The sequence below is a fragment of the Hypanus sabinus genome, unplaced genomic scaffold, assembly GCF_030144855.1.
Source record: "Hypanus sabinus isolate sHypSab1 unplaced genomic scaffold, sHypSab1.hap1 scaffold_343, whole genome shotgun sequence".
Classification (NCBI taxonomy): domain Eukaryota; kingdom Metazoa; phylum Chordata; class Chondrichthyes; order Myliobatiformes; family Dasyatidae; genus Hypanus; species Hypanus sabinus.
In genome coordinates, this window is record NW_026781246.1 from 175,122 (window position 1) to 200,505 (window position 25,384).

The 25,384-nt window shown below is 43.9% G+C and overlaps 1 protein-coding gene across 9 annotated transcripts in view; it reads right to left on the reverse strand.

Moving 5' to 3' along the window:
- The window catches only part of LOC132388545 (NACHT, LRR and PYD domains-containing protein 12-like), a 318,834-nt gene that overhangs the window by 23,948 nt on the left and 269,502 nt on the right, over positions 1–25,384 (reverse strand). For 2 of the 9 annotated variants that reach the window (XM_059960919.1, XM_059960910.1), the window contains exons 2-6: positions 19,049–19,213; positions 17,575–17,671; positions 14,676–14,842; positions 11,623–11,794; positions 11,450–11,515 (exon numbers count right to left, since the gene is read on the reverse strand). In XM_059960919.1, coding sequence (XP_059816902.1) covers positions 11,450–11,515; positions 11,623–11,794; positions 14,676–14,842; positions 17,575–17,584 — 415 coding nt within the window. In that variant the 5' untranslated portion in view covers positions 17,585–17,671; positions 19,049–19,213. Of the gene's footprint in view, positions 1–11,449; positions 11,516–11,622; positions 11,795–14,675; positions 14,843–17,574; positions 17,672–19,048; positions 19,214–23,338; positions 23,567–25,016; positions 25,142–25,384 lie in introns of all 9 variants that reach the window. The other 7 variants (XM_059960913.1, XM_059960914.1, XM_059960911.1 and 4 more) reach the window with 7 other exon arrangements.

Genomic DNA, 25,384 nt, shown 5'->3' on the forward strand with positions numbered 1-25,384 from the left:
CAGCATCATAGTTCTGAAAAATGTTGTCTCATTTTTACTATGTACTGTACCAGCCCTTATGGTCGAAATAACAATAAAAAGTGACTTGACTTGTATATTACGACCGACAACATTTTGTCTTTTATTTTCTAGTTTGCACTTTATCCCGTTGTGATGCAGTTTGAACAGCATCGTATGGATGTAAGGTGCTTTATAAATAAGTCATTATTATTATTATTATTATTATTATTATTATTATTATTATTATTATTATTATTATTATTATTATTATTATTATTATTATTATTATTATCATCTTAGCCTAAACTGGTAAAACTTGAGGTACAGGCATAACCAAGCACACACATGTCTGAATTGATAGGAGATTTCAGACTTTTCTCGTGGTGTATAGTGCTATGGGTTTTTGAAGATTTCCACAAGTATCGCCGTGTGGGCCTAATTTATTAATACTATTCTGTAAAGCCTTTAGGATGATACCAGTTATCGATATTACGATTGGGATAAATAATACCCTGTTCGTGTTCCATAGTCTTTCATTTTGCCCTTTCAATTCAACATATTTCTGGTATTTTTTTACTAATTCATTTCTGTAAGTTATGTGTGTTTAGAATGGCTACATATATTTAAAAAGTTGCTTTTGCTTGCTTATCCTGTAAAATTACATCCGAACGCAGATCATGTATTATCCTATCTGAAATAATGATCGGACGCAGTATGATATGAAGGACTCTAACTCAAAAAGTGGAAGAGGCTTGGACGTTTAGTAAATTATAGTGTTTTTCATCAGTTGTAGTTTAAGGTATGTTTTTGTGAATGTTGTCCGCCATTTTATTGTGCTTGTGCAAGCATTGAGATTCTGTTGAACTACTGCAGGATCATGTAAAGTCGGATTGTTTGTAGTTTCTCTTATAATTTTCAGCATATATCGTCTTGGACCTATTGGTCGTTTATTCTGTATTATTGATAACTACATGTGTCAACAAACTTGTCCTGTATTGCCACAATGAGCCCTTCTGTTTCTGGGAAGAGATCTCCAACTCTGAGCCAGGGGCTCGAAGCTTCCTTGTCGACATCTAATCGGCTCAGATCATGTGGATGTCCTCCGTGAGGAGTCAGACTCTTCCATTGGTTAACGTTTTCTACTATTATGACAGTTTCTTCATTTTTATGGGTTATGCTTTCATTCACGGTCAGTGATGTGTACCCTTTATCAGAATTGCATATGCGTGTATGGAGTCCTGAATCCTGCTTGCATTATGACAGTGTGTCAATAGAGCTAATTGTGGATTTCAGAAAAGGCGAGATGAGGGAACACGACACACCAGTCCTCACAGAGGGATTTGATGTGGAAAGAGTGAGCAATTCCAAATTCCTGGCTGTCAATATCTCCGAGTATCTAACCTGGACCCAATATAGCGATGCAACTACAGAGAAGACACAACAGTGGCTACATTTCATCAGGAGTTTCCAACATCACTTGAATATTTCTACAGATGTAACTTGCAGAGCATTGTAACTGGCTGCATCACCGTCTGGTTCACGAGGAACGGAGTAAGGTGCACACTCAACGATTCAGGAGCAACTTCTCCTCTGCCATCCAGTTTCTGAATGGACATTTAACCCATCGATAGTGTTTCACCAATCCACCCTCTGACAGGCCACATGTCTCGCATGGATAACTCCAGGTTACCGAAAGCAGTACTCTACGGAGAACTCTCTCAGGGCAAGAGAGATCGTGGTGCCCCGCGCAGGAGGTACAAGGACCAAATTAAGCAGAAGCTCCCTCAGGTAAATATGGAGGTCAATGAGTAGCAGCCGCTGATCCATGGAAAAGCCAAGAATTTTGAGGAACCCAGAAGAGCGAGTGCTGAAAAGAAGAGGGGATACAAGAAGATTCCAACTACCCAAGCGCCTGCATCCCAGCTGTCCCTCTGGCCCAACTGCTCCCGAGTCCACAGATCCAGAATTGGCTCCTACCGTCACCAACAATCGTGTTGTCATCCAGTACCACCAAGCCCCACTCACAGACACACACACACACACACACACACACACACACACACACACACACACACACACACACACACACACACACACACACACACACACACACACACACACACACACACACACCCTATTTGGGAAGAGAACAGGATTTCGGGTATGCTTCATGATCATTAATGCTTGGTGGAACCCCGGAATGTCCATGCCCTCAAACCCTTTTGTTCCCCGGATCTGGAGTACCTGGTGCTGCTGTGTAAACCTTTCCGGCTGCCAAGGGAGTTCCCGGCTGTTATTATCACAGCTGTGTAATAACAACATCCCCCGGTTGTGTGTTATTGTCACAGAGGGGAGATGATTTCCTTCAGGAATCGGTCAGGACTTCCCAAACCACAATATTTATATCAACAGTTCCGTGTGAACAGCACTTGCCGTGTGACTGTCTGCTTACATTGCTGGTGATCAGCAGGAGCTCACAAAATTCAGCTCCGATCTGTGCAAAGTCATCCAGGCAGCGAAACGACAACACAAAGATCGTATTCAGGCACAGCTCTCCACCAACAACACACACAGCTTATGGCAAGCTCTGCACCCCAATGCAGACTTCAGAGCTAAGTGCAGTGGTGCTGCCAACATCGCTGCCTGTCTCCCAGAGGATCTAAGTCTCTTTACGCTCGGTTCGATATCGCCAACACTGAGACCCCGGGGAGAGCCGACAAAGCGACTTGCACATTGATCATCTCTGAGGCTGAAGTTCGCAGGTGTTTCCAACGAGTGGACAGTCGCAAGCCTGCGGGACCGGACGGCGTCCCAGGGCGGGTACTCAGGATGCGCACGGCACAACTGGCAGGTGTATCTACTGATATTTTTAATCTCACCCTCTCCTAGTGTAGAGTTCCCTCCTGCTTCAAATCATCCACCATTGTTCCTGTACCTAAAACAACTAAGGCAACATGTCTGAACGTCTGGCGTCCTGTCGCACTCACCTCAATAATAAGCAAGTGCTTTGAGAGACTGGTCAAGGACTGCATCTGCAGCTTGTTACCACCCACACTGGACCCCCTACAATTCACCTACCGACACAACCGATCAACAGATGACACAACAGCCACTGCTCTGCACACCGTCCTTAAACATCTGGAGAAGAGGGATGCTTGTGTGAGAATGATGTTATTAGACTACAGTTCAGCATTCAATACCATCATTCCCTCCAGGCTTGACAAGAAGCTCAGAGACCTCGGCCTTCACCCTGCCTTGTGCAGCTGGGTCCTGGACTTCCTGTCAGATCACCAGCAAGTGGTAAGAGTGGGCTCCCTCACCTCTGCCCCTCTGACCCTCAACACAGGAGCTCCTCAGGGTTGTGTCCTAAGCTCCCTCCTTTACTCTCTGTATGCGCATGACTGTTTCGCCACCCACAGCTCCAATCTGCTAGTTAAATTTGCTGAGGATACTATATTTATTGGCCAAATCTCAAATAATAACGAGGCAGCCTACACAGAAGAAGTCACCACACTGACACAGTGGTGACAAGAAAACAACTTCTCCCGCAATGTCGCAAAAACAAAGGAGCTGGATGCAGTGTTGCAAAGACAAGAGGAATGAAGACGGGCTAACCCCTATTGACATCAATAGATCTGGGATTGAGAGAGTGAACAGCTTCAAGTTCCTCGGCATTCACATCACTAAGGACCTCATGTGGTCTGTACACATCAATTGTGTGGTGACAAAAGGCACAACAGCACCTCTTTCACCTCAGACAGAACCGTAGAACATTACGGCACAGAAACAGGCCTTTTGGCCCTTCTTGTCTGTGCCAAACCATTTTCCTGCTTAGTCCCACTGATCTGCACCTGGCCCATATGCCTCAATACACCTCTCATCCATATACCTGTCCAAGTTTTTCTTAAATGTCAGAAGTCAGCCCGCATCCACAACTTCATCTGGCAGCTCGTTCCACACTCCCACCACTCTCTGTGTGAAGAAGCACCTTCCCCAATGTTCCCTTTAAACTTTTCCCCCTTCACCCTTAACCCATGACCTCTGGGGTTCTTTTTTTCTCCCCTAGCCTCAGTTGAAAAAGCCTGCTTGTATTCCCTCTATCTATACCCATCATAATTTTATACTCCTCTGTCAAATCACCTCTCATTCTCCAACATGCCAGGGAATTGAGTCCTAACCTATTCAAACTTTCCCTGTAACTCAGTTTCTCAAGTCCTGGCAACATCTTCGTAAACCTTCTCTGCACTCTTTCAACCTTATTACTATCCTTCCTGTAATCAGGTGCCCAAAACTGCATACAATACTCCAAATTTGGTCTCACCAATGTCTTATACAACCTCACCATTACATTCCAACTTTTATACTCAGTACTTTGATTTATAAAGGCCAATTTACCAAAAGCTCTCTTTACAACCCTATCTACTAATGACGCCACTTTTAGGGAATTATGTATCTATACTCCCAGATCCCTCTGTTCTACTGCCCTCCTCGTGTCCTAACATTTACCTTGTATGTTCTAACTTGGTTTGACCTTCCGAAGTGCAATACCTCACACTTGTCCGCATTAAACTCCATCTGCCGTTTCTCAGCCCATTCCTCCAACTGGTCCAAATCCCTCTGCAAGCTTTGAAAACTTTCCTCACTGTCCACTACACCTCCAATCTTTGCATCATCAGTGAATTTGCTGATCCAATTTGTCACATTCTCATCCAGATCATTGAGATAGATGACAAATAACAATGGACCCAGCACTGATCCCCGTGACACATCACTAGTCACAGGCCTCCACTCAGAGTAGCAATCCTCCACCACCACTCTGGCTTCTTCCATTGAGCCAATGTCTAATCCAATTTACTACCTCTCCATGTATACCTAGTGACTGAATCTTCCTAACTAACCTCCCATGTGGGACCTCGCCAAAGGCCTTACTGAAGTCCATGTATACAACATCCACTACCTTCCCTTCATCCACTTTCCTGGTAACGTCCTCGATAAACTCTAATAGATTGGTTAAACGTGACCTACCGCACACAAAGCCCTATTGACATTTTCTAATAAGTCCCTGTCTATCCAAATACCTGGAGGTCCTATCTCTTAGTATTCCATCTAATAATTTACCTACTACCGATGTCAAACTTAACAACCTATAATTTCACGACTTACTTTTTGAGCCTTTTTTAAACAACGGAACTACATGAGCTATTCTCCAATCCTCTGGCACCAGATCCATGGATATCGACATAATATTTGTGCCAGGGCCACTGCCATTTCAACATTAATCTCCTTCAAGGTCCGAGGGAATACCCTGTCAGGTCCCGGGGATTTATCTACTCTGATTTGCCTCAAGATAGCAAGCACCTCCTCCTCTTTAATCTGTATAAGTTCCATGATCTCCCTACTTGTTTGCCTTGTTTCCATAGACTCCATTCCAGTTTCTGTCGTAACTACAGATGCAAAATAACCATTTAATATCTCTCCCATTTCTTCTGGTTCCATACATAGCCGACAACTCTGATCTTCAAGAGGATCAATTTTATCCCTTACTATCCTTTTGCTTTTAACATACCTGCAGAAGCTCTTCGGATTATCCTTCACCCTGACTGCCAAAGCAACCTCATGTCTTCTTTTAGCCCTCCTGATTTCTTTCTTAAGTATTTTCTTACTCTTTTTATACTCTTCAAGCTTCTTATTTCCTCCCTGTTGCCTATACATGTTATACATCTCTCTCTTCTTCTTTATCAGAGTTCCAATATCCTTTGATAGCCAAGGCTCCTTATTTTTATTCATTTTGCCTTTAACCCTGACAGGAACATACAAACTCTGCACTCTCAAAATTTCTCCTTTGAAGGTCTCCCACTTACCAATCACATCCTTGCCAGAGAACAACCTGTCCCAATCTACGAATTTTAGATCCCTTCTCATTTCTTCAAATTTGGCCCTTTTCAGGTTTAGAACATCAACCCGAGGACCAGATCTATCTTTATCCACGATCAAGTTGAAACTAATGACGTTATGATCACTGGAGCGAAAGTGTTCCCCTACACAGACTTCCGTCACCTGCCCTAACTCATTCCTGATAGATCTAATATTGTATCCTCCCTAGTTGGTACATCTATATATTGATTTAGCAAACTTTCCTGAACACATTTTATAAACTCAAACCCATCTAGACATTTAACAGTATGGGAGTCCCAATCAATGTGTGGAAAATTAAAATCCTCTACAATCATAAATTTCTGTCTCCTGCTGTTGTCTGTTATCTCTCAGCTATCTCTTTGCTCCTCCAATTCTCGCTGACTATTGGGTAGCCCATAATACAACCCTATTAATGTGGTCATGCCTTCCTGTTTCTCAGCTCCACCCATATGGCCTCAGTTGGCAAGCCATCTAATCTGTCCTGCTGAAGCACTGCTGTAATATTTTCCCTGACTAGCAAAGCCACCACCCACCCTTCATCCTTCTGTCTCTGTCACGTCTGAAACATAGGAACCCCGGAACACTGAGCTGCCAGTCCTGCCCCTCCTGTAGCCAAGTTTCAGTAATGGCTATGATGTCATAACTCCATGTGTCAATCCAGGCCCTCAGCTCGTCTGCCTTTCCCACAATACTCCACGCTTTGAAATATACACACCTCAGAAGATTATTACCAGCACACACAACCTTGCTATTTGTGACTTTGCATGAACTAACAACATCATTTATTTTTACCCCCGTTCCACTATCTACTCTGGCACGCTGGTTCCCATCTAGTTTAAACCCTCCCCAATAAAACTAGCAAACCTCCCTGCAAGTATATTGGTGTCCTTGTAGTTCATGTGTAACCCGTCTCTCTTGTACAGGTCCCACCTGCCCCTGAAGAGGTCCCGATGATCTAGAAATCTGAAACCCTGCCCCCTACACCAGTTTCTCAGCCACGTGTTCATCTGCCAGAGCATCGCACTCTTACCCTCACTGGCACGTGGCGCAGGCAGCAATCCGGAGATTACTACCCTCTATGTCCTGTTTTTCAACTTCCTACCAAGCTCCCTGTCCTCACTCTTCAGGACATCCTGACTATTTCTACCTATGTCGTTGGTACCGATGTGTACCACGACATCTGGCTGATCACCCTCCCACCTCAGAATGCTGTGCAGGCGATCAGAGATATCCCTGACCATGGCACCCTGGAGGCAACAAACCATCCGGGAGTCTCTGTCACAACCATAAATCGTTAAGGTTGTTGAGGACGTTTGGGATGGGCCCCTAAATGCTAACGATTTTCTATAAGGGCACAATTTTGTGCATCCTGACTGGCTGCATCACTGCATTGTATGGGAACTGTACTTCTCTCAATCGCAGGTCTCTGCAGAGAGTGGTGCGGACAGCCCAGTGCATCTGTAGGTGTGATCTTGCTACTGCTAAGGTCATTTCAGTGACGGGGTAAAAAGCGCCCGAAGGATCATTCTGGACCCAAGTCTCACCAAGCACAAACTGTTCCAGCTGCTGCCATCCGGGAATTGGTACCGCAGCGTAAAAGCCAGGACCAACAGACTCCGCGACAGCTTCTTCCACCAGGCAGTCAGGCTGACTAATTCACGCTGATACAATTCCATTTCCACAATTGTATACATAAATACAGACTCACTGCACACACTTTACCGTAATCGTGCTGCTGGAACAGAAAAACAATTTTCACTACATGTGTCCATGATATTAACCCTGATCCTGAAAATTTTTATCTGGCTGTTGTCTCATTTTTTTAGATCTGTTATTCATCATCCTCATACTGTCCTCGTTCATATCAATCTGAGTGCGCTCCAGTGCACATGGTGTTTTCCAGAAATTGCTATTTAAGTTCTTATTGTTTTGCATATTTTCCAGATCTGTTTCAGACCAGGGTATTTTACCAAAATTATACGTCAATATGGGCACAGTGAGTGTTTACTACCTTTGTTATATTTTTACTGTTCAGCTCTGTTTGGCAGATTTTCTTGATCCTTGATGTAAATTCAAAGTTTGTTCAGCCTTGCAGTAAATTCAGATTTTCTTCAGCCTTGAAGTAAATTTTGTTGGAAGGTTTTCCTTTATCACACGATGATCTATTTTCTTTGCTTATTGATATCCTAAATATCCGTTTCATATTCTGTTGCATTGCATCCCGATGCTCTGTTTGATATTCTACCGGCTCTATTGCACCTTTCTTTATGTTTAATCATGTTCTGTACTTTCCTTGTCTAAAGTTCATGTTTTTATATTTGGAAATTAGTTCCATTATTTGAATTGTTTGTTTCAGCTTTACTGATGCAAGAGCAAATAATTTCAAATCATCAATGTATAGCTGTGTCAAGGTATAATTCGTATTTTTTTCTGATTTTTGTCTGTTTCAGTAAATTATGAGTGGGCTTAAAGCTGGACAAAACCATAGTGGGCTTAGTGAGTCGCCGTGGAAAATCCCTCCATTTATTTGGATAGTGGTCGTTGTTCCTCTGTGGTTGTTAATAGGACGATTATTTTATGCGAATGCTTCATCAGTTGTAGAAATTTCACAAGTATTGTATGAATTTTATATATATTTGGAACTTCTCAAAACACACGAGGAACAGAATCTGATTTTTTTTTTTGATTGATAATATAACACTGTAAGTTTTCTGCTTTCCACAGGGTTTGAAATAGAATAGATAATCTGTTATCTGTTGTTCAAACCCGAACAGCATTCTGTCTGCTCTCCTGTGAGTATATTGTGGTTACCTAAGTTGTTATCTGAGTTGTTATTAGTTACAAGACGTAAGATGCTATAATTTTAGATATAAAATTGTCTTATTATTATTAAGAGCCAATAATAATAGTAGGTGACCATTTAGTAGTCTTATAAATGCAGAATAAAGCTGTCGTTGAGACTGGTGGTACATCCCTTCAGCCTTTTATATGTTCTGCCCCATGGGAATATGACCGAGAGGATGAATGAGGTGGTTTGGGGTTCAGCAGCAAGGCTTTGGTTCGGGTTTGTGTCTTGCCAGCTTGATTGAGTTCCTCCAGGAGGTGACAAAGGAGATTGATGAAGTTACACGTGGATATTGTCTACTTGTATATTGGTATAGTGTTTGACAAAGTCCCACATGGGAGGCTCATACAGAATATTAACATGCTTGAGAACTGTGGGGAATTGTCCTGGCTGCCGGGGACACAAAATTGGAGAAATGTCTTGGCTGGTGGGTGGTGAATTTGTGCAATTATTGTCATAGACGGCTGAGGAAGTCACTTGATTGGATATATTTAAAATGCAGGTCGACCTGTTCCTGATTAGGAAGAGCGTCAACGTTTACTGGGATAATGGGGTAGAGAGTAATTGAAGAGCAAATTCACTGAGCTGAATGGCAAAATTCTGCTGCGAGGTCTTATGGTTTTAGGGAGCATCTGGAGTAGTGTGTTCACTTCTGATTGTCCAGCTCTTGGAAGGATTGGAGAGGGTGCAGAACAGGTTCATCAGGATGTCGCCTGGATTCGGTGACATGTGCTACAAGTAGAAGTTTGATAAACTTGGTTTGTTTATTCTGGTGGTAGAATAGAGATCTGACAGAGGTGTACAACTTTGAGGGGTAAGAGTTCGGGTCATCAGCCTGTATTTTGTTTGTTTATTTTTACGTAAGACTGGTGTCTAATACCAGAGGGCATTTGGTTAAGGTGAGATGGGGTAAATTTACAGCAATTGTGGGTAGTTTTTTAGCAGACTTGTGTGTGCCTGGAATTTACTGTCTGTGTCAACATGGCTTTGTGAAGGGTAGGTCGTGCCTCACGAGGCTAATTGGGTTTTTTAAAGCGGTAACAAAAAGCAATTGACAGAGGTACGGTAGTAGATGTGGTCTACATGGATTTTAGCAAGGCATTTGACAAGGTCCCTCATGACAGACTCATCCAGAAAATCATGAGGCACGGGATAAGTGGAAACTTGGCTGTTTGGATAAATAATTGGCTTACAGGAAGAATGCAGAGGGTAGTTGTGGAAGGAAAGTATTCTGCCTGGAGGTCGGTGACTAGTGGAGTGCCGCAGGGATCTGTCCTGGGACCCCTGCTATTTGTGATTTTTATAAATGACCTGGATGTAGAGGTGGAAGAATGAGTGAGTGAATTTGTGGATGACATGAAGATTGGAGGAGTTGTGGATGGAGCTGTAGGTTGTCGAAGGTTACAAGAGGATATAGACAGGGTGCAGATTTGGGCAGAAAAGTGGCAGATGGGGTTCAATCCGGATAAGTGTGAGGTGATGCATTTTGGAAGGACAAACCAAAATGCTGAGTACAAGTTTAATCGTTGGTTATTTAAGAGTGTGGATGAACAGAGGGACCTTGGGGTTCAAATCCATACATCCCTTAAGGTCGCTGCACGGGTTGATAGGATAGTTAAGAACTCCCATGGGATGCTAGGGTTCATTAATAGGGGGATTGAGTTCAAGAGTAGAGAGGCCAAGTTGCAAATCTACAAATCTCTAGTGAGACCGCACTTAGAGTATTGTGTTCAATTCCGGTCAACTCATTATAGGAAGGATGTGGAAGCTATGGAGAGGGTGCAGAGGAGATTTACCAGGATGTTGCCTGGTTTGGAGAACAAGTCATGTGAAGCAAGGTTAGCAGAGCTGGGACTTTTCTCTTTGGAGCGTAGAAGGATGAGAGGGCACTTGATCGAGGTCTAAAAAATTATGAGAGGCATAGTTTCCCAGGGCACCAATAGCAAACACTAGAGGGCATATGTACAAAGTTAAGAGAGGGAAGTTTAGCAGAGACATCAGGGGTAAATTTTTTACAGAGGGTTGTGGGTGCCTGGAACAACTTGCCAGGGATGGTGGTGGAGGCTAAAACATTAAGGGTATTTAAGAACCTCTTGGAGAGGCACACGGATGAAAGAAAAATAGAGGGTCACGTGGTACTGTGGGTCAATAATATAAGAAAGGATACCAAAGTTCTTTTTTTTTCTTTCCCGGATATATAAAGAGTGAAAAAAAGGGAGAGGGTCGATATCGGACCACTGGAAACTGCTCTTGTAGTTGCAGTAACGAGTGAAAAGGAAATGCCAGACAAACTCTGTGCGCGTCACTGGCAGAATTCCAAAAGGTAAAGAAAATCAGCGAACAGAATTGCATGTAGAGCTATTACAAAGGAAAATGGGCTTGGAAGATGAAAGGTCTGAAGATAGAAAAGTCACCTGGACTGGGTCATACAGTGTATCAGGAGCCTGCCTGGGGTGTGTTGGGATTCCCAGAGCATGAGGACCTGGAGTGAAGGCTTCTGCAGAACCAATACCTGGATTAATAGAAAAATATATTGTAGAATATTCAGGCTGCAAAGAGAGATTCTTTGAATTGTTACTTGAATCCAGAGATCAGTGAATGATTAATGGCGAATTTTGATTCCCAGGTTTTGCCAAGTCACAGACTAACACTTGAGATGTGGTTTGAACTGTGCATTTGATCACTCACCTATCAGCTGAGTGGGTAATTCAGATAAACCTTGGCCAATGTTCATGTATTCCTCTGGATCAGGACCTGTTTAAACATGAAAATAAATCCATGGAAACATAGCTAAAATAATTAAAATAACTAAAATGTTTATCTCAATGTGCCTTTGTGTTCAGAGCGTGGTTTTAACATACCGAGTTCCTGTATTTCCCTCAGTATTCTGTCCAACTTCGGTAACTCAGTCCTCCACATCAGAAAGGATTCCCACATCGCCCTCCGGGCCCGGGAGCCTTTGCCATTCACCAGACTGAGGAAGAGTCTGGAACTCTCTGCCCGGTTTCCCTTCTCTATCAGCTCAGTGACTTTCTACAAAAGGAAACAATGGACTTACTGTGGAGCAGACAGACAGACATGGAGAATGTGCAGGAAAGTATCTGTTCATGGCACCAGTAGCTTCAGAACAGATGCAGTCACTGGTCTGCTCCTCATCCTCCCTGGGTTCAGTCATAAACAGAGAAACAGTAACTTAAGGAAATTCTAAATCAATATTGTCTAAGCATAAGGATTTACTGACACCCTGCAGTAGATGCAATGTGATTACTTTCCTTGATCTGTCAATGTGCAGCATTACATCAACAAGATGTGACAACAAGAACGGAAGAGAGGAGAGAGAGAGAGCAAAATCAAATGGATGGCGGGCATCACTGAATCGTGGCTGACAAAAGTTTATCATTGGGTGCTTAAATCCAAGGATAAATATTGAATCGAAAGGATACACAGGTAGGTGAAAGTGTTGGGTCGAAGCTGCTGTCATTAAAAATGAAAAGTCCTGAGAAAGAGGTGATATCGGATTAGACGACGTGGATGTTAAGAAACTGCGTAGGTAAAATGACCCTGATGGAAATTATATACAGGCATGTTGACAGGAGCCAGGATGTGGGCTACAAATTACAAAGGGGGAGAGAAGAGGCATGGAAGAAGGTCAATGCTAAAATTGTCACAGGGAGATTCAATATCCAGATAGCATTGGAAAATCAGGTCGGTGATGAAGCTCAAGTGAGGGAATTTATAGAATGCCTATGAGATGGCTTTTGAAAGAAGCCTATGGTTGAGCCCAATATAGGAAAGACGGATCTGGAGTCTGTGTTGTGTATTGCACCAGATTTGATTAGGGAGCTTCAGCAAAATAAACCCTTAAGAGGCAGTGATCATAAAATAGCAGAACTCAGCCAGCAGGTTGAAAGGGAAAAAGTAAAGTTAGAGGTATCAGTGCTATAGTAGAATAAATGAATTACCTCGGCATGAGAGAGGAGCTGGGCAATAATAAATTCGAAAATGACACTAACAGGGACAACGGCAGAGCAGGAATGGCTGAAGTTTCTCGGAGGACAAACAATCTCAATGATGAAGAATTATTCTAAAGGGAGGATGATCAACCGTGGCTGACGAGGTAGTCAAAACAGCACAAAACCAAAGGAGAGGGCACAGAGTATTACAAAATATAGCAGAAAGCTGGAGGACTGGGATATTTTTTCAAATCAACAGAAGGCAATTCAAAAACCGTAAATAGAGAAAATATGAAATAGGAAGGCAGGCTAGAGAATAATGTAAAATAGCTTACCAAAACGTCCGTCTGATGTATGAGGATTGAAAGAGAGGAGCGTGGATATTGGACCACTGGAAAATGACAGTGGAGAGGTACTGTCAGGGGACAAGGAAATGCCGGAAGGTATTGGTCAGCATTTTGCGTCAGTCCTCACTGTAAAAACACTAGAACGTGCCAGATATTTGAGAATGACCGGTGGCAGAAGCGAGTTTGTTTGCAATTATTGAGAAGGCGCTCAGAAAGCTGAAAGTTCTGAAGATAGCTGAGTCCAGATGAACTCACCCGATTGCTTCTGAAAGAGGAGGATGAAGAGATTATGGAGACATTAGTAACGATAGCTCAAGAATCACTAGATTTTGGAATGGTTCCGGAGGACTGATCATTTTAAACTATAGGCCAGTTAGTCTGATCAGCGTTTGGGAAGATGTCAGCAGACGATAATTGAGGAAAAGGTTTCGGGGTATTTGGACGCACATGATAAGAAAAAGGCCAACATCAATGGGAGGGAATCTTGCCTGACTGAACTGTTGGAATTTTTTGAGAGAACAGCATGCTGGGTAGACAACAGAGAGTCAGTGCAAGTTGTTTACTTGGACTTCCCGAGGACCTTTGACCAGGTGTCCCACATGACGCCGTTTAACAAGGGCCGACAGTAGGACAAGAAAGACACTGGCATGGATAGAGGATCCAAGATTTTCTCCAGACAGATTTGTCTGACTGCCAGGAAGCACAGAATGGGAACACATAGGGCTTTCTCTGGTCGAATGTTGGTGCCCAGTGGTGTTCTGCAGTGGTTGGTTTTGGGACAGTTTCTCAGATTACCTCTTGCCTTTGGATACTGCCTGTGTGATTCATTACAGACAGAACCAATGAATCCCAACGAGAACAGAGTTACTCACGGGTATAACACACTTGATTTTCTAATATCACTCATGACTGAATAGGTCAGATCTAGGGCAAGACAATCATTGTTTGTGAGCTCCAAGGAGAGTGACCTGAAATGGTTTGTCCCTGTCTCTCATTAGACAGATATTCAGCAAGTTAGCAGATTTTTTTTTGTTTGCCCCTTCCCTTTCAGGAAATCCTATTGATCTTCTTCCCTTTCAGGACAACCTGTTTATTTTTTGGGATCATGAGATGTCAGCTAGTCACCAGGCCTGTTTCTGTACTGTGCTTTGCTGTGACTACGACAAGTCAGCCACACATTGTTTGGGAACTCACGGAGCCAAGACAAGCTGTGGTTAGCTGGTTTCCCTCCCTCAGGTACCGCAGTGAAGCCGGTTGGCGCAATTGACAGTTTAATACTCATCCTGGATTAATGAGATGAATGTGAAGCTACCCGACGGTTCAGCCAAGATTTGAAATTAGTTTCAGACCAAATGCCTTTTGGAAGTCCAGATATGCAGCCACTGCTCTTACTTCACACTGATAAATACAGCAGGTGACACAGGAAAAGGTGATGCTAAACCTGCAGTTCCCAGTGCTCTCCGCCTTAAAAACTGAAACCAGATCTGCGAGAGACAAGTCAGAGATCAAAGTCTCCATTCCCAAGTCAATCTCCTAAAACGTGCAGGAGATTAATGTTGATCACTATTCCCTCTGATACCAGCAGATCAGTGACAATACACGAACTGCTCTCACCTCATTTTCTTCTCTACTGAAATGTCCCTCCTTTGTCAACATCCAACCCAGTCTCTCAACCTTTTCTTCAATTGCTTGTTTGAGTCTGTCCCTGTAGAACTTTGTCAGTTGGTACAGTCGATATTCCTCCCCTTGTGCCAGGAGGTCGGAGATTATAAACTCTGGCTCTGTGAATATAAAAAGGAAAATGTAGGCTTGAACACAGATATCCCTCGCCTCCACCGCTCTCACCCAACTCAACAAAAAAAACGTATCTCGAACCTGCCTCCAGTTACAAAATTGGATTAATCCTCCATCTCCAACACCATCACACTGAGCACGGAGTCCCCCTACGGCTGTGTGCACAGACCACTGCTGTTCACTCTGCTGACCCACGACTGTGCTGCAACACACAGCAAGAACGACGAGTCAGCTTACAGAGAGGAGGTGCAGCAGCTAACGGACTGGTGCAGAGCCAGCAGCCTGGCTCTGAATGTGAACAAAAAAAATTTCTTCGTGTTCATCCAGCGGAGAATCTCACCTGGTCCCTCAACACCAGCTCCATAGCAAAGAAAGCCCAGCAGTGTCTCCACTTTCTGTGAAGGCTGAGGAAAGTCCATCTCCCACTCCCCATCCTCATCACATTCTACAGGGGTTGTATTGAGAGCATCCTGAGCAGCTGCACCACTGCCTGGTTCGGAAATTGCACCGTCTCCGATCGCAAGACTCTGCAGCGTATAGTGAGGTCAGCTGAGAAGACCATCGGGGTCTCTCTTCCCACCATCACGGACATTTACACCACACGCTGCATCCGTAAGGCCAGCAGCATTATAAAGGATCCATGCACCCCTCAAACAATCTCTTCTCGCTCCTGCCATCTGGGAAAAGGCACCGAAGCATTCGGGATCTCACCGACAGACTATGTAACAGTTTCTTCACCCAAGCTATCAGAATCCACAATACTCAGAGCCTGGCATGACACCGTGTTGCCCTATTGTCCTGTTTATTATTTATTGTAATGCCTGCACTGTTTTGTGCACTTTATGCAGTCCTAGATTTGTGTCTCGTTTAGTGTAGCTGTTGCGTGATTTTTTTTTTCTTTTCCTCTGTGTTGTGACCAGATTTGGAGTGGAACTGTGCTGGTTAATGTGAACCGTACATCCTGTCAGGTGATCATCCCGATAAGCCGGTGACCGGACACATTTACACCCAGTAAAATAGCAGGATCGGCACAGTAATACTAATCACAGCAGTTGAACGCACGGATGACCACGGGATCGTAATGCACCGGTGTCCGGTGATACTGGGAAATATCACTGTGATTATCTTCCACAAAATAAAATCTCCCTCGGTCACTAACTGTCCAGTAGTCTGTGTCACACAAAGACCAGCAACGGGAATACACATGGTCCAGTCTGCTGGATCACACATTCTCCAGTTGCTTTGTCACACGAGGGGCTGGAGACTGGACAAGGGAACTGGAGTTGCTTTCTCCAGTCCCCTTGGTCACAGACTGACCATTCCCTTGAGACGCACGTCGTCCGGTCCCCTGGGTCGCAGGCTGACCATTCCCTTGCAATCTATGCTGACATGCTCCCCTGGTTGCCATCTTCTCCCCCACCTGCTGATCATCATGTAACAACTATGCATGTCATTGGCAAAGTCTTGGTTAGAGAGCTTTGTGTGTAGTTGCAGTTGCTAATCTATAGGATGGAGGTGATGAAGCTGGAAAGTGTGAAGTGAAGAATGAACTCTACGGTACTGGGCTAGGGTGTTGTTTTTTGTGTTATATGGTTGGGCTGGGACAGCTTGCCCTGGAGCTCAGGAGCTTGAAGGGTGATCTTACACACACACACACACACACACACACACACACACACACACACACACACACACACACACACACACACACACACACATACACACACACACACACACACACACACACACACACAAACACACAGTAATCAGGTGTGCAGATAGGATAGATGGTCACAGTCTTTTTCCCCGGGTAGGGGAGTCTGAGACTGGAGGGCAGAGATTTAAAAGGGACCAAAGGGGCATTTTTTCACGTGGTGGCTACCTGGAATTCCACCTGGAATCTCAGATTTGAGCACAATCACAATGTCTACAGGTGACAGAGACATTTGGTCATTGGTTATGCCGGGTTTCCCAGCCAAGATCCTGGGAATTTAAATTCAGGTAGAAGATCATATCAAGAGGGAAATATTCAGAAACTCAGGTTCACCATTTCTCCACAGCCCAGACATTCACTGGGGTGTTAAAACTCCGAAGCAGACCACAAATGTATCTACAATGAGCTGCCTCCTGATCCTCAGCCATTCCCAGCACCGGCAATGATCTCCGCTCCGCTACAGAAAACAGATTTCGGTGACACCCCTCCTCCTTTGCGTAGCAGGCAAGAAAAACCAGGGGGAGTTGGTATATTTCCTTCCAAAACCTGAAATGCTGTGTTATCATAGAATCTCTGAAATACTGGAAATGCTCCTTTCATCTCGTTCTGAATTTTATAAATGAAAGTTGAAGATGTCTTACATATCAGGGCCTGTCTGGAGGTGAAATGGACCCTGACCCTAAACATTCACATAAACCACAAGATCACTGTCACATTCCTGTCTGTGTTTCACTCACGACCACCTGATTCAGGAGTCCCTGCTCCCTTCACTCAGCTGAAGCTTTGTATGATGAGCGGAGTGATTCGACCATTACTGGTGTCAGGTCCCTGCGCTGGAACTGTTGGGTTGATCAATTACTCAAGGCCGCTTTACCAGTGGGATAAATGACACTGCTGGATGAAACTCTTCTATGCACTGTTAACATCTCTGTCAGTTTTTTTTTCATCTGAATTATTGTGTACAAACGCGATAAAAGTTTAATTCAAAGACCCCTGTGATCATACCTTTGTCCATTCTGATTCTGACTGACGATTGTTGATTGTCGTCGTCTTGTTTACACTTTGGTCGCTCTGCAGGACAGCTCCACCTGCTGGTGAGGCTCTAAATTTCACAACAAGCAGACAGTGAGTCAGAGAGCACGACTACTTTGCAAATATGACAGTATTTCCATCCGCTGTAGCATTTGGCATGGGGACCAAACATTCACTGTTAGTAACCACTGCAGCACTATATTTGTCCACTAATACCTGGCACATCTACTGACAGAGTTGCAGAGCAATAAAATCCAAATTCAGAGCGTTCAACCCAACGAGACAACGACCACAGTGCCCACTGAGATGGTCACAATTTCCTGTGATGGGGCCATCTCCCTTCTGGCCTCTTCACTCCATCTGCACACCCCAAACTCATTTTGAATTATGCAACTGTACCTGCCTCATCCACTTCCTCTGGCTGTTTCCTCCACATGATCCCCAGCATCTGCATGAATCCACTGCTGATCAGATTGGGTTTGCAATCTCTTTACCAGCCCCTGTCCATTTAGGTGCTACGATAATCTTCTCTGTGAACAACGACTACTAATGTTGTGCATTCTGCGAACTTACCAGTCAAGTAATTCTTGTGCAACCGCATCCAAATCATTGCTATAAAATAACGAATATCAAAGGTCCCAACTTGTAGTCCCACGGCACACCGCTAATTACTCGCCTCCATTGTGAGGAGAAATCTTCAACCACCACTCTTTGCTTGCTACCTTGAAGCTAATTTTGAATACATCCAATTTGCTCTCTCCGGACAGCATGGGACCTGATCATCGAGACCAAGCTGCCATGTGACACTTTGTCAAGGGCTTTACTGAAGTCCCATGCACAACATCCATGGGAACATAACTTTGAATTTCCACCTCTGCTTAATGTCACCTTCACAGGTTCTGACAATGTAATTAGCAGAAAAGTACTTGATGAGGCCAAGGTATGTCGATGTAAATTATGGGTTGCCATGTGTTAGTTAGGACTGAATAAAATGCAGTGTTGGGATATTTTCCTTTATAAATGGTCTGTTCTCTGCAGAAGCCTACGCGACGATATATTCGAGGGTAAGTATATCACTGCAGATAGCAATAGCCAATGGGATCAAGGGCATCTTGCTGCAGTTCATGGTAATTCCACATTTCTACAATCACTACAACACGACACACTTGGGGCTTCTTATAAAGGGATGAAATTGTCAATGCATTTTAAGCTGATTATAACGTAACAAGGAAACATCAGAACTAACCAAAAGCTTCTTCAGATGATGCAGCACCTTCAAATGAGCAAACACTCAGAGAATGTGAGTGACTTTAAAGAGCTGGGCTTCTGAAAGCAGACTTGGGGTGATTGCAACTTGCTCTGACCGAGGCATTCCACCTATTTCGTACCTTCCTTTGTAAAGATATGTAATGTTTGCAGGACCAGTGTTCGAGTGAATGAGACTCACCAAACGTTCTCCTGACTGAATCAATGGAAACTCTGAGTCAGAGGGTTCTCTTCAGTTGGTACTCTCAGTCCTTGGGCTGGTTCGCTTGTCGCTGTTCCCTCGTTCTCATTCGTGGCTTTCCAGCTGTCGGCTTTTATTCCAATAAATCTCTCACCGCAGGTCTAACTTTAACCAGAGAGATAATGAAGCACATTAACAATACAAAGGAGAAAAAATATTTCTGCTCAATTTTTTCAAAAGCGAATCTCACTGAAATTTAAACGCTGAAGACAAATAAAAGGATCTCATGGAACAAATCATTAATTTTCCCTCACACGTCACAAATCCTGATGCGGGATACGAAGGACTCATCATTCAGTCATGATAAGAAATCAGAGCAGAATGAAGTGATTCAGTCCATCGAGTCTCCTCCATCATTCAATCATGGTTGATTTTTTTTTTCTCGTCCCAATGCCATATTCCTGCGTCCTCTTATAAAGTGCTGGAAACTCGGTACATCAGATTGCATCTGTGGAACAAGACACTGTGGAAGACCCAGTATCAGAACTGGGATTATCCAGGATGATGCGTGATATTCTGTAAGCTTAATTGCACAATTTGGCCCAGATCGCATCCTTGCTCATACCTATAATGGGGGAGGTACTACACACAGTGTTAAGAAAAGATAGTAAAAGTGATTATCAGGGCATTAATGGGGATCTTTCGAGAAACGAAAACGATAAGCTCTTGAATTTATAGTAAATGGACCGTCTAGTTATTCGCTGCTCAGAATTAGTTCTATATTGTTAAGCACCTGAGCATCATTGCCTCACTGTACGCTCCCACGGACAAGGCGAAATTATTATTAATTTTTCTTGCATTATTCATTACTATTTCCTGGATACCAGAGAGGCTCCCGGTGAAACTGTTTTGTCCACTCTATTGACTTTTAACATCTCCTCTATAACAGGAAGCACGATAATGTACCATATTCAATCGTGATTAATATGCATAGAATGTGGAACGTGGTTCGGTCTCCAATGTTCCATCTAATGACTATTTTTGCAGCTACATGGATCAACCATTGCTCTGAGCTGGAAATTTTCACACAGATTGAGAAAACCACAACATCATAGATGTGTCCTCTTTTGTAAAATGCATCTATGAATATTTTAGGATGAAGACAGACAAGAGAAAAAAAATTCTATTGATTTTAATTACTAATTAAAGGACAGGATAAAAATGCAGTACAACAAAGAAAAACGTTCAGGTTTCATAAACGTTTATCCTGCAGTGTTTACTTCCATCTGCGCTGCAACAAAGGCTCCGTTTGTGGAAGCATTTTGGTTACGCAGACGAAAGGCTAACAATTACACCAGTGCCCAAGAAGAGCAGTGTGAGTTGCATTAATGACTATCATCCATAGCAATAACAGTTACTGTGAGGAAATGCTTTGAGAGGTTTGTGATGGCTAGAATTAGCTCTTCTCTCAGCAAGGAGCTGGGCCCACTGTAATTTCCCTGTATCCACAGTCGGTCACAATGCAATCTCATCGGCTCCTCACGCGGCTTTGGATTACCTTGACAATATGAATACTTACATCAGAATGCTGTTTCTCAACCAGAGCTCAGCATGTAATGCAATTATTCCAACAGTTCTGATCAAAAGGCTCGAACCGCTGGCCTTTCTACCTCCCTCTGCAACCGGATCCTCAATTTCCTCAACGGAAAACCACAATCTGTGCGGTTTGGATGTAACGCCTGCACATCACCATCGATACTGGTGCGCCTCAAGGATATGTGCTTTGCCCACTGCCCTACTCTCTCTGCACCCATGGCTGTGCGGCTTGGCACTGCTCAAGTGCCAGTGACAAATTTGCTCATGACACCACTATTGTTGGCAGATTTTCAGATGGTGAGGGGAAGGCAAACAGGAGCGAGATATATCACCTGGATGAGTGGTGTTGCAGCAACAAACTTGCCCTCAATGTCGGTAAGACCAATGTTCTAATTGTGGACTTCTGAATGGGTAAAATGAGGTCACACTCACACAACAATCATCATTGTTTGGTCAGCAGTGGAAAAGTGAGCAACTTCATGTCCCTGTGTGTCAGCATCTCTGAGGATCTATCCAGGGCCCAGCATATCGATGCAGTTACAAAGAATGCACGGTAGTTCATTAGGAGTTTGATGGGATTTGGGATGTGACCAAAGACTAGTGGATTTCTACAGTTGTACCGTAAAAATTGTTCTGCACGTTGCTTCATATGGTACGGTGGGGGAAGTGATGAAGCTACTGCACAGGATCGAAATACTCTGAGGAAAGTTGTCAATACAGTCAGCTCCATCATGGGCAGTAGCCTTCGTAGCATCCAGGACATCATCATGGAGCGATGCCTCAAATTGGCGGCATCAGTCATAAGGGATCTGCTTCACCAAGGAGATGCCCTCTTCTCATTGGTATCACTAGGAAGGTGGTACAGGAGATTGAAGGCACACACTCAACTAGTTCGGAACCACTTCCTTCCCTCTGTCTGAATTGACATGGAACCCATGAACCTACTTCACTGAATTCATTTTTGCAATAATTATTTAACTTTTAGTAACAGATATTTACTGTAATGCAGTTTTTTCTCTACTATTATATATTGCATTGTACTGCTGCCACAAAGCCAACAACATTCACTACGTATGCCTGTGGTATGACACATCCTCCTGATGACTCTTCGGGGATTAATTCCGATTGAGTCCATCGGGCTGAAGATCCATTTCCCGTGTTCTTCTCTGTTCCCCATTAGCAAACGGTGCAGCTGGACGGCCAAAGATCACATCCTCATCCCTGGGACAATAACAGCCATCGTGAGCCAGTAATACCGCTACTCCACTTGTCAGTGATAGGAAACCATCTTTATCGTTTCACTTTCCAGAGAGCCGGACTCTGGGCATTGACGATTTGAGGCTGTGTTCACAGGGATATCCCAGGCTTTTTGAAACAGACTCGTTCCCACTGCCCTGAGAGGACACTTGCAGTGTGGATGGTCCTGCAGCAGCCCTGGGGTCATCAGATCCTAGACTCAGACAATGGGCAACAACAGATACACAAAGTCTCTACCCCCCCCCCCCCATTTCCTAACTTTTATGGTTCGTTTCTCCCCAGAGCAGTGAAAGTATGATGTGCAAGAATGTTGTTGGTCAGTTATCAGACTGGAACAACGTGACACTTAATGCTCTGGGAGAGAGACAGTTAATTTACTGAATTAAAAATATATAGTTCAGTACAATGTAGCAAGACATTTGGCAGAGTCCCACCTGGGAGATTAGTCAAGAAGGTTTGGCATGCAGAATGAGGTGGTAAATTGGTTTGGACATTGGTTTTGCGGTGGAAGATGGTTTGACTCTCTGACTGGAGACCAGTGACTCGTGGGGTGCAGTGGGGGTCGGTGCTAGGTTCAATGTTGCTTATCATCTCGGTCAACGTTCTGGATGATTTAATTACTGCAATAGTTGTTTTTTGTTCAACAGTAGGTTATTTGCCGAGGTCCGTACTTAATAACTTAGTTTACAGTAACACTGTAGTCAGAGATTTTCTTGTGCACAGACCAGGCAGAAATTGGCCACTCAGCCCATCGAGCCTGCTGCCCCACACAGTGAAATCATGGTGTTCGCTCTGCAATGCCACCTGTCGCTTTCTGTAACTGGTCACCACCCCACCCACAATGTTTGTTATGTATCGAGACCTTGAACAGAATCAACGTCTTTTCTTTTAAAGGACGTTGAGGAAATCAGCTCGAAACACCAACAATAAACACAGTCATGAGAAAAACGACATGCATTCATCTGAAGTCACAAGTTTTGGAAACAGAAGCCGTGTTGACTAAACATCTTTTTGCACACTTGCTTTGGAATCGTAACCCTTGATTCAGGAACTGTTTTTAACCTTGACATGAATTGTGGAGAATCTCAACCATGCAGACAGGATAATGCAAGAACACAAATACCACGACCGCCAGAAGAGACAAAATAAAGCGAATAACTTCTTCCAACACACACAAAATGCCGGAAGAGCTCAGCAGGCCAGGCAGCATCTGGGAAAGGAGTCTTGCCGAAGGGTTTCGGCCCAAAACGTCATCTGTTCACTCTTTTCCTAGATGCTGTCTGGCCTGCTGAGTTTCTCCAACATTCTGTGTGTGTTGCTCCAGCATCTGCAAATGTTCTCTTGTTTGCAAGTAACCTCTTGATCACTGATCCAAAACACGGGTAACGTGTCAACTGGAAGTAAAGATCAGAAATAAAGAACAGAAGCTGAATTCACCTTAATTCACTAAGAACGTTTAGTCTCCCTGTGGGTATATTTTCAAGTCGTTTTCTTCTAATTTTACACCAGACCATCAGACGAGGGCCATTTAGTAACTATGGGGGAGGGGCCGATGTTGCTGCTCTGTGAGACTCACAGTGCAATTTTCTGTATGCAAGCTGCTGCCTGTCTGCAGGGCAAATTCTGACACGCAGGCATTCCTCGGAGCGGGGAGCGGCTTCTCTGCTGCAAACAAGCAAACTACTTCAACATTTCATGCTCACCTTCAACTGTGAACAAAGCTAATTTAACACTGAATTTAAATATTTCTGGAACAGGAAAAAACATTAAAACACCGACGATATAGAAAAGAAAGTTCACCAGTGCCTGAAAACTGAATGTCTACTTATTACAATTGCTATTAGACGTTGAGAGTTTCCAGTAGTTTATTTTACTTCAAACACCCAATATCTGTAGTTTTAATATATGTATATTTGCGACTTAATTAAATGAATCGATGTGTGGCATAGTCCACGGCGATGTTCCGAATGCCAATATCTTACAGTAGTTCCGTCTTCTCAATATGTTTTCCTGTGTATGTGAGTGAGTGTGTGTCAGGGAGGGCGAAGAGGGAGAGAGACTCTTTCACTGCCCTGTGGGGACATCTTGCATATCACTGCAGAAAGGTTTTTCTACAGCGCCTCAGCAGAAACCAACTGGAGAATGTTTGTAGTTGAAGGTAATTGTTTCTTTTCATCCACTTGGTCAATAACTAATTGTTAATTTGAGGATTCCGGAGTTCCCTTCTCCCACTGACTTCCCTCCCGAGCCCGACAAAAGCCAAACCCCATTGTAAATGCTCCCTGGTTCTGAAGAATCGGAGACAACACTTACTGTGATGTTGAAACCGGACGGAGTTCAGTGAGGTGCCGGGTGAGCAGTGTGCTCACCATACACAGAGATGTCAGTCTGAGCCGCTAAACCCGAGGTTATTCGGTTATATAGTGTCTGTCGCTCATTACAAAACACTCGCTTTCCTTCCCGCGCTATCCTCCCACTTGCCCCCTTCCCGCTGCGCTCTTCTCCCACCCCCCGTCCACTTTTCCTCCCACCCTCTCCTTCCCCACCTACCCCGAGCTCTCTCCATCATGAAAAGAATATTTTAGAAACAAATATAGACAATGTGAGTCTGAAGGAAGAAATGATAAAATTCCAGAAAGTCACAGCAAGCAGAGCATCAACTGTAATTGGTAATTTGTGGTTTCGAAATCATCGCTAGTGTTCTTTATATCAGCTTTCACATTCATTGACCCACCCTGCAGCAGAAATAGTGAAGCAGACTAATAATGTGAATGTTTTCAAACCCAAATGAGAGGGAAACTTCAAACCAGTTGGATATGGTTTTAGCAGAATGGCCTAAAGTTCTGCTTCGGAAGAACTGCCTATGGTTCTGTGGAATGTGCAGGGCCAAACAGCTGCTTACACCAGACCCTGAGCTTGGAATCTCCCAGAAAAACAACCCTCACCTTTTCCCAGTACCCTTTCAACCTTACTTATTTCTCTTCTATAGATAGATGACCAAAACTGCAGTCAATACTCCAAATTCGAACTCAGCAATGTCTTTTATTCCACCGCACTCTTTAGTGCGCTATCGTTTACTGTGTAAGACCTGCACAGTGCAACACTTTGCACTTACCTGCATCTGCAATTTGCAGCTCAGTATTTGCAGCTGCGCCAGATCCCACTGTAGCCTGTCTCTCTGCCGACCACACGTCTATCCACTCTGTCCCTCTCGTAATCTTATAAACGTCCGTCCAGTCTCTGGAGAAAACAACACAAGTTTGTCCAGCCTCTCGTTATAGCTCATGCCCTCTAATCCAGGCAGTGTCCTGGTAAACCTGTTCTGCGCCCTCTCCAAAGCCCTGACATCCTTCCGAGAATGGGTGCGACCAGAACTGTATGAAACACTCCCGATGTGGATTAACTAGTTTTACAAAGCTGCAACACAACTTCCCGACTTTTGAACTCAGTGCTTCAACTAATAAAGACAACCACGCCATTTGC